The sequence below is a fragment of the Mercenaria mercenaria genome, chromosome 18 (genome assembly GCF_021730395.1).
Source record: "Mercenaria mercenaria strain notata chromosome 18, MADL_Memer_1, whole genome shotgun sequence".
NCBI classification, from domain to species: domain Eukaryota; kingdom Metazoa; phylum Mollusca; class Bivalvia; order Venerida; family Veneridae; genus Mercenaria; species Mercenaria mercenaria.
Window position 1 is genome coordinate 15,719,161 of NC_069378.1, and position 11,624 is coordinate 15,730,784.

General features: G+C 38.7%; 2 protein-coding genes across 2 annotated transcripts; one reads left to right on the top strand and one right to left on the bottom strand.

Moving 5' to 3' along the window:
- Positions 1-41: 41 nt before the first annotated feature.
- On the bottom strand, positions 42-2,207 carry LOC123540168 (uncharacterized). The gene is made up of 3 exons (XM_045324977.2): positions 1,855-2,207; positions 799-1,072; positions 42-304 (listed from the first exon to the last, which is right to left on the bottom strand). Exons 1-3 carry the CDS (start codon positions 2,194-2,196, stop codon positions 42-44), a joined length of 879 nt encoding a protein of 292 aa, XP_045180912.2. The 5' UTR covers positions 2,197-2,207.
- A 1,208-nt stretch (positions 2,208-3,415) lies between these two features.
- On the top strand, positions 3,416-11,190 carry LOC123535347 (uncharacterized). Its single transcript, XM_053529678.1, has 4 exons — positions 3,416-8,267; positions 8,752-8,823; positions 9,651-9,988; positions 10,344-11,190. Exons 1-4 carry the CDS (start codon positions 7,294-7,296, stop codon positions 11,090-11,092), a joined length of 2,133 nt encoding a protein of 710 aa, XP_053385653.1. The 5' UTR covers positions 3,416-7,293; the 3' UTR covers positions 11,093-11,190.
- Positions 11,191-11,624: the final 434 nt, after the last annotated feature.

Consider the following 11,624-nt stretch of genomic DNA (forward strand, 5'->3'; position numbering starts at 1 on the left):
TGATTTATTTTCCAGTCAAGTTGTGGTCAAGTTGTGGCCGTTCAGTCCAAGTGTTCATTCACTGAGAACAGAGAGACCGATTCCATGGACGACACAGACGCTCGCCGGCGTCTTGGTGACCTCGGATGTCCGTATGTAGAAGTTGTTGAAGAGACTTCATCAAGCTGAATCGGTCTCTCTGTCGCCCCCCTCCTCCTCCTCCTCCTTGCCTGCACTCTTACGACCACGACAACAAATCCTGTCCCAATCACTACAACAAAACCGACGATAAGACCCCACATCAGTTCCACATGGCCACGGATAACTGTAGAAAGAGAAAACACAGTAGAGTACTTACTTGTTAAAGAAATTAAATGCGCCGACGTGATAGTATATTTTTCGTATAAATTAATAATTTCTGTTTACCTATATCTTATCTATTCATTTACTTATCTATATACATTTATTTATTTATTTATTTATTTATTTATTTATTTATTTATTTATTTATCTATTTATTTATTTATTCATTTATTTATTTATCATCTTGGGATCTTACGATTCCGGTTATTCACAGCTGACAAGTCAACTTTACCAGTTATTCACAGCTGACAAGTCAACTTTACTGTCTTTAATTAAAAATATCTACTGCCTACCGCTGGCAGGTATCGAATCCATTGCTCTCAAATCAGTGAGAGATAAGATAAAAGTTAAAAAGATATAGACTCGCTACAGGTCCCTGTGTACATCGTAGTGCCCCTTTAATTTCATGCTATCGAAGTACAACAACAACAACAACAACAACCAGCTAAGACTTACTTATGATAGGGCGACCTCTCTGAGTGGTGCTGGTTGTGCTACTGGTTGTGTTTGCAGTCGTGTTCCCGTCACCATCATCATCATCATCATCATCATCATCATCATCATCATCATCGACCTCGGTTTCGCTGTCGTCATTGTCGTGGTCATCATCATCATCATCATCATTTCCATCATCATTCCCATCATCATTGTCATCATCATCATCATCATCATCATCATCATCGTTTTCAGCGTCAATAGGGATTACCGGGGGTCTTGCAGGAGCGGGCGTCTGCAAAAGCAACAGAAATCATCATTATCATTTTGATATCAAAGTATATATCTGGCGCTTATCTATAAATATCTTGCGCCGTAATGCTAGGGGAAAATGTTCACAGATGCACATCATTTTAAATATATAGATATAAAATTATGTATACTTGAAAAAGATAAGACCTCACAGCCAAGGCAGTATATCTTATCATTATTATTATTACTATCATCATCATCATCTTCATCATCATTATTATTATAATTATTATTATTATTAATAATATTACGTATATTAGAGATTGAGCCTTGCCATGAGAAAACCAACATAGTGGGTTTGAGACCAGCATGGATGCAGGACAGCTTGCGCTTAGAGAAACCTAATATTACGTATATTAGAGATTGAGCCGTGCCATGAGAAAACCAACATAGTGGGTTTGAGACCAGCATGGATGCAGGACAGCTTGCGCATCCACGCAGTCTGGTCAGGATCCATGCTGTTTGCTTTCAAAGTCTACTGCAGTTAGAGAAACCATTGAAGTATGGATCTTGACCAGACTGCGCAGATGGGCAGGCTGGTCTGGATTCATGCTGGTCGCAAACGCACTATGTTGGTTTTCTCATGCCGCGGCTCACATACATATATTATGCAGTCGAGTTATTCGTGCATTGAGAATAACAAAGAAGAAAAAGAAAGAAAAAAAGGCTTACGTTAACTATTTGTACAGAAAAAAGTGCGTCTCAGCATAAAACAAATGATAGCAATTTACATTTCGTATAGTAAAAGGGAAAAAATTCACTTACTGGTACTCTGGCCGTTGTTGTTGTAGAAGTGGTGCTTCCAAATGGGCATTTCTGCTGATTCAGCGTCACGTCCCTTGCCTGAAATAGCGACGTAACTGTGTCGCAGTCCATCGTCGTTCTGTGTAACATAACTTTGTCAACTGGTCTCGGGACAGGAGCCTTAACTTCTGTGACAAACCCCGACCCCATGCTCCGAACGAGTTTGGCTCCTTCACACCTCGGCATCGCTAGGACTGCAGATCCTTCTTGAGCCACCTCACACACAATCTCCTTTTCTTGACATACACAATCCTGCGCCACTAGGCCATTAAAAGTGAGGGTGAAAATTAACCAAATAAGCATTTTGCCAAATAATTCTGTTTTCTTTCTATTTGTTTTTTCACTAATGACACATAAATTAATTAAACGCGATTAAATAATTCGAATTTGACCACGTGACCACAAAATTTGATTGACAGGTCTCGTGTCACGTGGTTGATCATCAAAGGGCCACCGCGGCACGCGGCATCACCGACTCAACATCAAAGAGGGGATTAAAAGTCGGGCGTCTCGCGTGCAAGTGTGATGTCACGGCTTTTTTCATTTCACTTTCAGTAGAAGAAAATTATTATTATGATGATCTGAAGCTGGGGCTACTTACTTCAGGTTGTTTTTTGTTTTGGTATTTTTCTTTGCTTATGATACGTATAGGTTGTTGTTGCTGCAATTTTTAGACAACTTTTACCGTGCCGTTTTTTATCATATTTTATTTCACAATTTATGACATAGCAGAGACAAATTTCAAAGTGATGGCCACTGTCCGAAACTACTGATCATCAAAGGCGGCAAAACAGACGTAACATCAAAGAGTTGACTAAAATTCGGGCATCTCGCGTGCAGGTGCAGTCTGTGCCGGCTTTTTCACTTGCAAGCCGTTGCTGTAGAAACATCACACACGCGTTTATCATTATTATTGATTAGTAAACACGGTATAAAATTTTAATGTGAAGGCTTAAAAAAAATAACAACAAAAAAAAAAAAACGGTTATGACATTCAATTATGAATATAGCGCAAACTTGATTTGTATATTTAGTCTAGTTAAATAGTTAAATGCATTTGACGAAGATTGTGTACATTTGAGCATTTGAGGTTAATATGTAAAGATTTAAGTGTTGTTTTTCAGATAAAAGCACTTTAAACAGAATTGTGCATGTTGTATCTGTCTGAAATTAATGTTTTTTTTTTTTTTTTTTTTTTTTTTTTTTTTTTAATGTTTTCGTCCACAATAAATGCCAAGAATTACTTATTAAGTTGTTTTATGAATAACAAATATACTTAAGTGAAATAAATTTCTTATGCTTAAGATGCTTAATGAATACGGCCTCAGTACTAGGACTGTCAAAATTTTATTTCACATCATTATGCATTTAGATCTAGATTCAAATATTGAAAGGAGTTGACACATCATTATGCATTTAGATCCAGATTCAAATATTGAAAGGAGTTGACACATCATTATGCATTTAGATCCAGTTTTCAAATATTGAAAGGAGTTGAACGGGGGCTGGTTGGAATTGAGGGGGGAGGGGGCGGGGGAGAGAGGGCATGATTATTTCACAAGATGTTTGGTGAATGAAAATGGGAAAAATGTGAAAATGTTGTTATTTTCTTTTATTAACAAAATAAGTAAAACAACTGAAAAAAAGTTTAAACATATCATACACGGATAAATACACATTTTTAACACTCTTTCAACAGTTTATAAACGGTCTTCGATAGCGAAAGTTTGTCTATAAAGAAAACTGCTTGGAAGTCTTTTCTAACTCTTCTGTGCCAAAAGTTTCCTGTCTCCGTGACAGTATTGAGAAATCTGCATGTTAGCTTCAAATTATAGAGGTCCGATAGTTCCAGACTGTCTGTGATTTTTAGCAGCACTTCCTCTGGAAGCTGTCTGAGTCAACTTCCGCCGTCTTCCATGTCCGCCAGTTCTGCGTCCGAGGCGGCACTCCCCCAGGCGTTCTGATCCCCCTCTTGGTCTGCGTCGTCGTCGTCGGTGAAAAATGGCTGTGCGTCTTGGAGATGGTCGTCCTCTATCTCTACATCCATATCTGAATCCGAGTCGGGAAACCTTTGAGTTACAAAGATACCCTCGTCATCCGACGACGACGACGAATCCGACGATGCCTCATTTTCCGACGACGAATAGTTCAACGTGCGACGCAGACGATGCAATGGTGGTAGCCTCGGAGTATCGTCTTCGTCTGAAGAAATTACATAAACCCGTTGCGACCGTCCTTCCGGTGCCCCTGGTGGAGATGGCCGATGCTCGGCTGGCAGAAGTGAGGCAGATGCTCTAGAAGGCGTGCAGTAAGTCGCGCCGGCGTCGGAGGCCCGATTTAAAATCGACTCCCGGGCCTCAATCAGGAGTGGGATGGCTGCTGTGAGGTTCAGTATGGCAGTCATGCTCAGTTCTGTCTGCGCACCCGACCGAAGGTCCGTAACCATGCCAGTCACGACTCCGGCGTCCGTTGTATCTATCTCCAGATGGGTGTGGTCGTCGAGCCGAACGTTTCCATGTCCTCCCCTGGATGCCATGACTCTTAAGTGTTTAGTGTTGAGTGTTAAGTGTTTGTTTTAGTTGTAAGTTTTTGAGCAGCCGAGTGAGTTGAGTTTTCGCCGGAAGTGGTGTAAAGAACGTCTCGACTGATGAATGAAAAGCAATTAATTGACAGTGAAAATCGCAGGGGTTTTAAGTGAGTGTGAGGCTGCGGAGGTGTGGCATTGTTGCTGTTATTTCTTATCTGCATCCATCATAAGACAGAAATGCCCCTAAGAATCCACGCTGCGTTTTGATTATAGGACAATGCGCCTAAGAATACACGCTGTGTTTGATTATTATTTCTTATTTACATTAACAAACAAAGACAATGCCCGTACGGATATGCGCGCGTGTCAATAAGAGAGAAAGTCCTTATCTGATGAAACAAATATTATATTTCATCGAGGCGCACACGTGCGCCGTCTCAGGAAGCGATAATTAATATCTATATCTATCTTTCTATATAGAAATAAGTTCTGTGCAAAAAAATTCCCCCCCCTTTAAAATGACCGTGGCTGCAAAATTTTCTGTTATGAACATACAGCACATTCATTTCTTGTTAAGGTGTCCGATCCACAGATGTTTAAGCAAGTTCCACGTGGCATGCAGTGCTATTAAAGCATATTAAAATTTAAAGCCCGATAAGTTCACATAATTTCGCTACATCGTTTGAAAGTGTGTTGTCTACTGAAAAAAATAAAATAAAAATTACACGACAAAATATGTTCAAATGACACCAGAAAATTGTGGGGCTAACCAGGCATCAAATTTTACCTATTTGTGGATCGGATACCTTAAGTCCTATTTCTGATAATTACTTTCTTCAACATTTGTCAAAGATTTGAATATTGCTGAATATGCTGGAATGTTTTGTTGTTTTTATTACCTCCCTTTATGACTCTTACTATTACAGTTCCTGGGCAATATTATTATTAAAAGTGGCGCTTTTACAACTATGTAAGTACGCTGACGTCTGTTTTTAAAATAGAAATTCAAAGCATTATGGACCTTTAACAGAAATGATTTTTTTGGCGTCGGCTATCAAAGGCACTTTAATTACTGTCATGTTGTTGTTGTTGTTTACACACAGTCTGCTGGTTAGTTACCGATATACCCCGCTGCTCAAATGCCACGCTGTTTTCGATTGTATCTTGTCCATGCTTATAATCTTGTTTACTCTTACAATAACAAAGACAATGCCCTTGGAATATTTGTCGATAAGGGAGAACGTCCTTATCTGATGAAACGAACATTATCATATTACGTTTATTCACACAAGAAGCGAGCGATAATTAATATCTAACTATACAAAAAAAAAAAAACAATTCAAAAATAAAAAAAAACTGATTTCTGTGCACATTTTCTCCGTAAAATGACTACCAGCAGCAGTAGGTGTTATCTGTGTGACTGCATGAAAAAAGCAACAGACTTAGAACTGAAAATGGCAAACGATAAATACTTGAAGTATGTACATATTCCTACTATAGACTTTTACGCTCCCGGAATGGAAGAATTGAGGGAGCAATGTACTTTGTGCGGTGTCATCGTAATCAGACCAAATGCAAGGGCATTTTCAAGATGCGGACATCTGTGCTGTTTGAAGTGTTACTTTTTGGCCAAACATACGGCTTTGCGTTGTTTCTGCTGGACTGAAAATCATTACAATGTCGGTTGGAATCGGACAGCCGCACAGGCACCAAAGGAAGAATGAATGAATGAATGAATGAATGAATGAATGTATGAATGAATGAATGAATATGAATATGAATAACTGTAAAAGGTCTTCCATCACTGTTAGTTTTAAAAGCTCGTAAAGTCTTTTATTAAAATGTGCCTGCCGCGTTTTCTGTTATGAATACATTCATTTCTTGTTAAATCCTATTTCTTATAATTACTTTCTTCAACATTTGTCAAAGATTTGAATATTGCTGAATATACTAGACTGTTTTATTGAATCTATTGTTATTATTATTACCTCCCCTTTACGACTTTATGGCCGTTGCTCATATGCCACGCTGTTTTGATTGTATCCTGTTCAGTTTACAATGAACAAAGACAATGCCCTTAAGTGTATATTTGTCAATAAGGGAGAACGTCCTTATCTGATGTAAAACCAATATCACTTGCATAAGGTCAAAGATGCCCTGAAGAAGTTTTTTTCTGGGCATCTGATAAGCGCGCATCTAAACACCTTTAGAAGTGGCACAAATTTTGCCAATTAATGTCATTGTTGAACCAAAATAGAAAAAACATGGGTTGTTACGTCGTCCAACAGAAAAGCCATAAAAAAGCACAATATGATTTTTTTTTGTTTTCATTACATGCGAGTATTCAAGTAATATATATCTATATCAAAATTATCAAAATGCGATTTCTGCCGCGACATATTTTTCTAAACCATGTTCTGGAAAAGGAAAGCAAAACCACATTTAACAGTGAGGAGGTGGCTCTGAGCACCATTACAGAGACGCTGCAAGAAAGCCGGATTGTTAAACGCAGTTTTTACGGAAGAGTGTTAATTGAAAAAAAGTTTGATTATTGCATCGGGTATCAGGGAGGCAGAGACCTCTTCTGTTGTCGGGTCGTTTTGAACCCATTAACTAATAACGTCATAACCGCGTACCCAGTGACGTCCTGGAAGTTTTCCAGAAAATAACATTTATGATAATAGGATTATTTCATTTTTATTTTTTTTTTTTGTTGTTGTTTGTTGTTGTTGTTGAACGTCATTGCATCACCTGATACAGTAAGAAGGGGCGTTTTGTGAGTTACTACGCACGCGCACATCTTCGGATACATATGTATATAAGTGCTTCTGCTTGTTGAGAGCGTTGCTATTGTTCAAGTTTCAAGTGACAAGATGAACGACGACGACAGATACATAACTTCGTTCCTCTTTCCGACCGAAAGGACTGCTTTCGTACCAGACACGAATTCCGTGAATGAGGAGAAACGTCGTTTGGAAAAGTCGCTCGTCAGTGGAGCTTTTCAGTGTCCAAAATGCTTAAAAACTTTTTCAAGATCTAGCAATCTGGTGAGACACCAGGCTACAGTCGCGTGTGACCCGGATGTGACCAGCCAACAAGCAAGTCTACAGTGCGAAAAGTGTCTCAAAACTTTTACTAAAGCCAGCAACCTGAAAAGACACCAGGCTGGAGCTGGTTGTGAGCCGGGTGTGAGCCTACAGTGCGAAAAGTGTCTCAGAACTTTTACTCTAGCCAGCAAGCTGAAAAGACACCAGGCTGGAGCTGGTTGTGAGCCGGGTGTGAGCCAACAAGCAAGTCTACAGTGCGAAAAGTGTCTCAAAACTTTTACTAAAGCCGGCAACATGAAGAGACACGGAGCTGGCACCTGCAACGGTGTTTCAACAGCAAGAGCGACATTCCCCTGTCACCTATGCAGCAAAACGTTCGCGTCATCTCGTTTTCTAGACAGACATATCAGAAATAAACATTCGAACAAGTGTCCCCACTGCGGGAAATGTTTTGACACGAAGGACAATCTGGCTAAACACGCAAGAAAACATTTAAACAAAGAGTATTTAACAGTTCATCAGGCACGGACGCTGAGAAAAATTGCAGGCAAATCTGCCACCGTGTCTGCTGCGCAAAGAAGATCCACCTGCACAGGGTCCGTGGCAGGTCCGTCAGGATGTGACCACCAATCTCCTGAACAAAATCACCCAGCTTTCAGACAGTCAATTAAACGTATCCACGGCAACGCAGGTGTCGTTTTCACCATAAAACCATCTGGCGCGGAAAAACATTCTCTGCTAGAAATGTTTTCTGGCAAAAGATCACATTTTAACTGGAACCTCACTGAACAGCTAAACAGGTAAAACACCTTTATCTTAATCATGAAGTTTCGTCTCGTTTCAAACCAATTTATTCATTATTTTTACATGACATCAAGCGCCGATTTATTCGTTTCTAAATATTATATGTACATAAATTACTATTTGAAAACATGAACAATTACTTCTTGGCACATTTGTAAACACCGTGTTCGGTTTAAAGCAGAACACACCACACCTGATACGTGTAAAGTAAAGCACAGTATAAATGTGGACATCCGCTTTAAAACTGGAGGTGTTGTTTTTTTCTCTTCTTTTTTTTTTTAAACAAATGACTATTGTATATATGACATTTTGTTGTAAATGTAGCTCTGCCAAATGCAGACTGTTTACGAAATTCTCTACATTCAAAGACAGTATTTAAAATAACCTGATTTAGTGAATGGTGCGCATTGGATATCTTTAACAAAAAATGTAAAGTCTTGTGGAATAAACAATGTTTTTCTCTCTTTTTTTTGTTTTCAGATGGACGAACACGCGCTGGTACATGGCGGTGAATGCCCGGATGTTGCGTTTTGACAGCGAGGGTAACATAAGGTAATTGATTCATTCATTCTATTCGTCTTTATAAAGAGGACTGTATATGAGTGTGTGTCTTTTCATATTGAATTTATTCAACGAGCTGAGTAAGATAATAATAATAATAATGATAAAATGCGAGGCTCTGCCGAGCGATTTATCAATTTTATTCGACGAGTTTATCATTAATTCAATGTGGAAAGTCACGAATGTAATATTTTTTCTGTCTCATTTTAGCTCTGCCTGCCGAAACATCATAAATTCTACTTTCTTTAACTATCATAAACAAGTCGATTTTACAAACGTTTCCTGTGCCTTAAACGTTGTGCATTATCAAATTCGTGTTATGATGCACAGCACTTGGCGTATTAAGGTGTGTTTAGACCACACTTTGTTTATACAGTGTAAGATGTAAGCTCTTATTCTATGTTTTTAAAACTAAACTGAAAAGAGAAGGATTTGTTATTCTATGTTTTAAAGCTATACTGACAAGAGAATGAATGTACAAATGAATGACTGAGTAAGTTTGCAGATGAAATTGTACAAAATCAAAACAACAAAAACTCATTAATTCAGGCAGGGAGGGCCGGCCGAAACTGTTCACCTATCATCTTTTAGAATAGCTTGGAAGTCACTGTGTTGTGGTGGGTCTTTAATAATAATAATACGTAGAGTGCATTACCGCCGTGAGCAAGCAACGAAGTGAGCATATGTTGCAGGCTCATAATGCGGCTGCCAAGTTTGCTGTTGGGATCACATGTCATTATTTATCACTTATGTATTTAATTAATTAATTAATTAATTAATGAAAATAAAGAGAGGGTGTCTTGATTTTAAAATTTCAGAGACGAAGAGAGGCCCACATTCCGTTCTCAAGCGCAGGTGTTGCTGACAGCAGACGACATCAGCAGTCAGATCGACTTGGCCTTCTTCAAGATTAACTCTTCTCTTGAAACTTTCTGTTGTCTCACTTTAAGAGACAAAAGCAAGTACACTTTACACTACAGGAACTTGCAGTTTTACGTCAGACACGGCCTCCGGGTGACGAGGGTGCACAGGGTCCTGACATTTACTCAGGTGCCATTCCTAGAAAACTTCATGAAACACTGTTCCGAACAGAGAATGTCGGCACGTGCGCCATTGTACAGAAAAATGTGGAAAAACATCAGTAATCTCGTAGCAGGTATGTCTGACATTAACTTATGAAATGGTGCGACACGTGAGTGTAGTTGATAAGCGTCTGTACACATAGCTGCGTTATGTGATTTCTTTTCATTTTGCGCGTTTTAAAGTAGATCGATCTATATGCGCATATACTTTTAAAAACAAACAAAATATTGCTGAAACAAGTAAATTTAAATTTAAACTATTTTCAAAGAACATCTCAGCGGCTGCAATTGTTTTTATGTTAAAAGTCTTTGACCTATGTTATGTCATTTGAATTTCAGTTGTGAGTATGTATGTATACATTTATGTAAGTTGTTGTTGTTGTTATAACACTTGTTCTTATTTCCACACTGTCTTTTTCTTTTCTATAGGAAAAAGCTATGAGAATCCCAGAAACTATACTGATGTGAGGATATGCACGAGCAGTGAAAGTGTGAAGAGGTACGTGTCAAAAACAACATTCGACTGCCTGCGCGTGTTTCACGAAAATCTGACAGCGGTGCAACTGCACCGCCCAATTGTGATGCTCTCAAAGCCAATAACAGTAGGATTCTGTGTCTTAGAACTATCAAAACTCGCGGTGTATTCATTTTACTACGATTTCGTCAAGACAGATTTAGCAAAGGGGGGTAAGGTTGCCTTCCTTTCGGGGGACACCGACTCATTCGTGATAAAGACAACCGGCGTTTCTGACCTTGACGACAGGTACAAGAAAGCTATGCATTTATTCGATTTTTCAAATTTGCCCGAAACTCACCCGCTTAAAAGTGATCACAACCGAATGGTTCCAGGAAAGCTAAAATTTGAACTACCCGGGCATGTCTGCTGTGAATTTGTGGCTCTGAGTCCTAAATGTTACTCCATGCAAACGGACAAAGGATTTAAACAAGCGAGGAAAGGTTGCTCCAGGGAACTGCGGCACGAGCTTTACAAAGAGTGTCTAGTTTCCGGCTCTTGTCACCAGACGAATGTTAAAGAAATAAGACACTATGGTCAAAAACTCTATCAGGTATCGGTTACAAAAAAGGTCTTAAATGTACTCGATACGAAAAGATACCACTTTAATGCTGTCGATTCAGTAAGTTTTGGGCACTGTTCCCTCGGCAATGAACATTCCTGAGACTGTGAACCATTGATTGTAGCGTTAAAACTCGAGGAACTGACAGACAGACAGACAGCAAAATCAAAAAGTTTCTTTCATGTTTTATTAAGACAATAGCAAGTGTTTATTTTTTTATACAGGTCAGTGTTAAAATAAGTTTTAAAAGGTATTTCTTCATTCATTCATCTATTTATCTATATACTAGTATCAAGCTATTCATTTATACTGTGATAACACCTTTTATCGTAATACAAGAACGTTATCAGCATTTGATCATTTGATACATCAGTAAGACCGTATCGTTTTTATTTGCAGGCGCTATCTTTCACACTGCCATTTTTGCTATGAACATAAAATGTGTAAGTTTTGTGTTTAATCCTGTCATAGGTTTGAACAATTCATTATTGTGATATTAAATGCAATTAATCCATTGTCTGTGATTACCTCCCTTTACGGATCATATTATCTATTTTAACGTGAAATTAAAAGCCTTGTGTAACTGTAAAGCGAGTTTGCTTCTTTTTGTTCCGTGAAGTTTGTTTATTTCAGT

What these genes read in the sequence shown, in the direction of transcription:
- LOC123540168 (XM_045324977.2), bottom strand. Translation starts at nt 2,196, where the DNA reads ATGCTTATTTGGTTAATTTTCACCCTCACTTTTAATGGCCTAGTGGCG. An exon ending in CAACAACGGCCAGAGTACCA is followed by an intron (nt 1,073 to 1,854) that starts GTAAGTGAATTT and finishes TTGCTTTTGCAG; the next exon opens with ACGCCCGCTCCTGCAAGACC. An exon ending in GAGAGGTCGCCCTATCATAA is followed by an intron (nt 305 to 798) that starts GTAAGTCTTAGC and finishes CTCTTTCTACAG; the next exon opens with TTATCCGTGGCCATGTGGAA.
- LOC123535347 (XM_053529678.1), top strand. Translation starts at nt 7,294, where the DNA reads ATGAACGACGACGACAGATACATAACTTCGTTCCTCTTTCCGACCGAA. An exon ending in CTCACTGAACAGCTAAACAG is followed by an intron (nt 8,268 to 8,751) that starts GTAAAACACCTT and finishes TTTTGTTTTCAG; the next exon opens with ATGGACGAACACGCGCTGGT. An exon ending in CATCAGTAATCTCGTAGCAG is followed by an intron (nt 9,989 to 10,343) that starts GTATGTCTGACA and finishes TCTTTTCTATAG; the next exon opens with GAAAAAGCTATGAGAATCCC.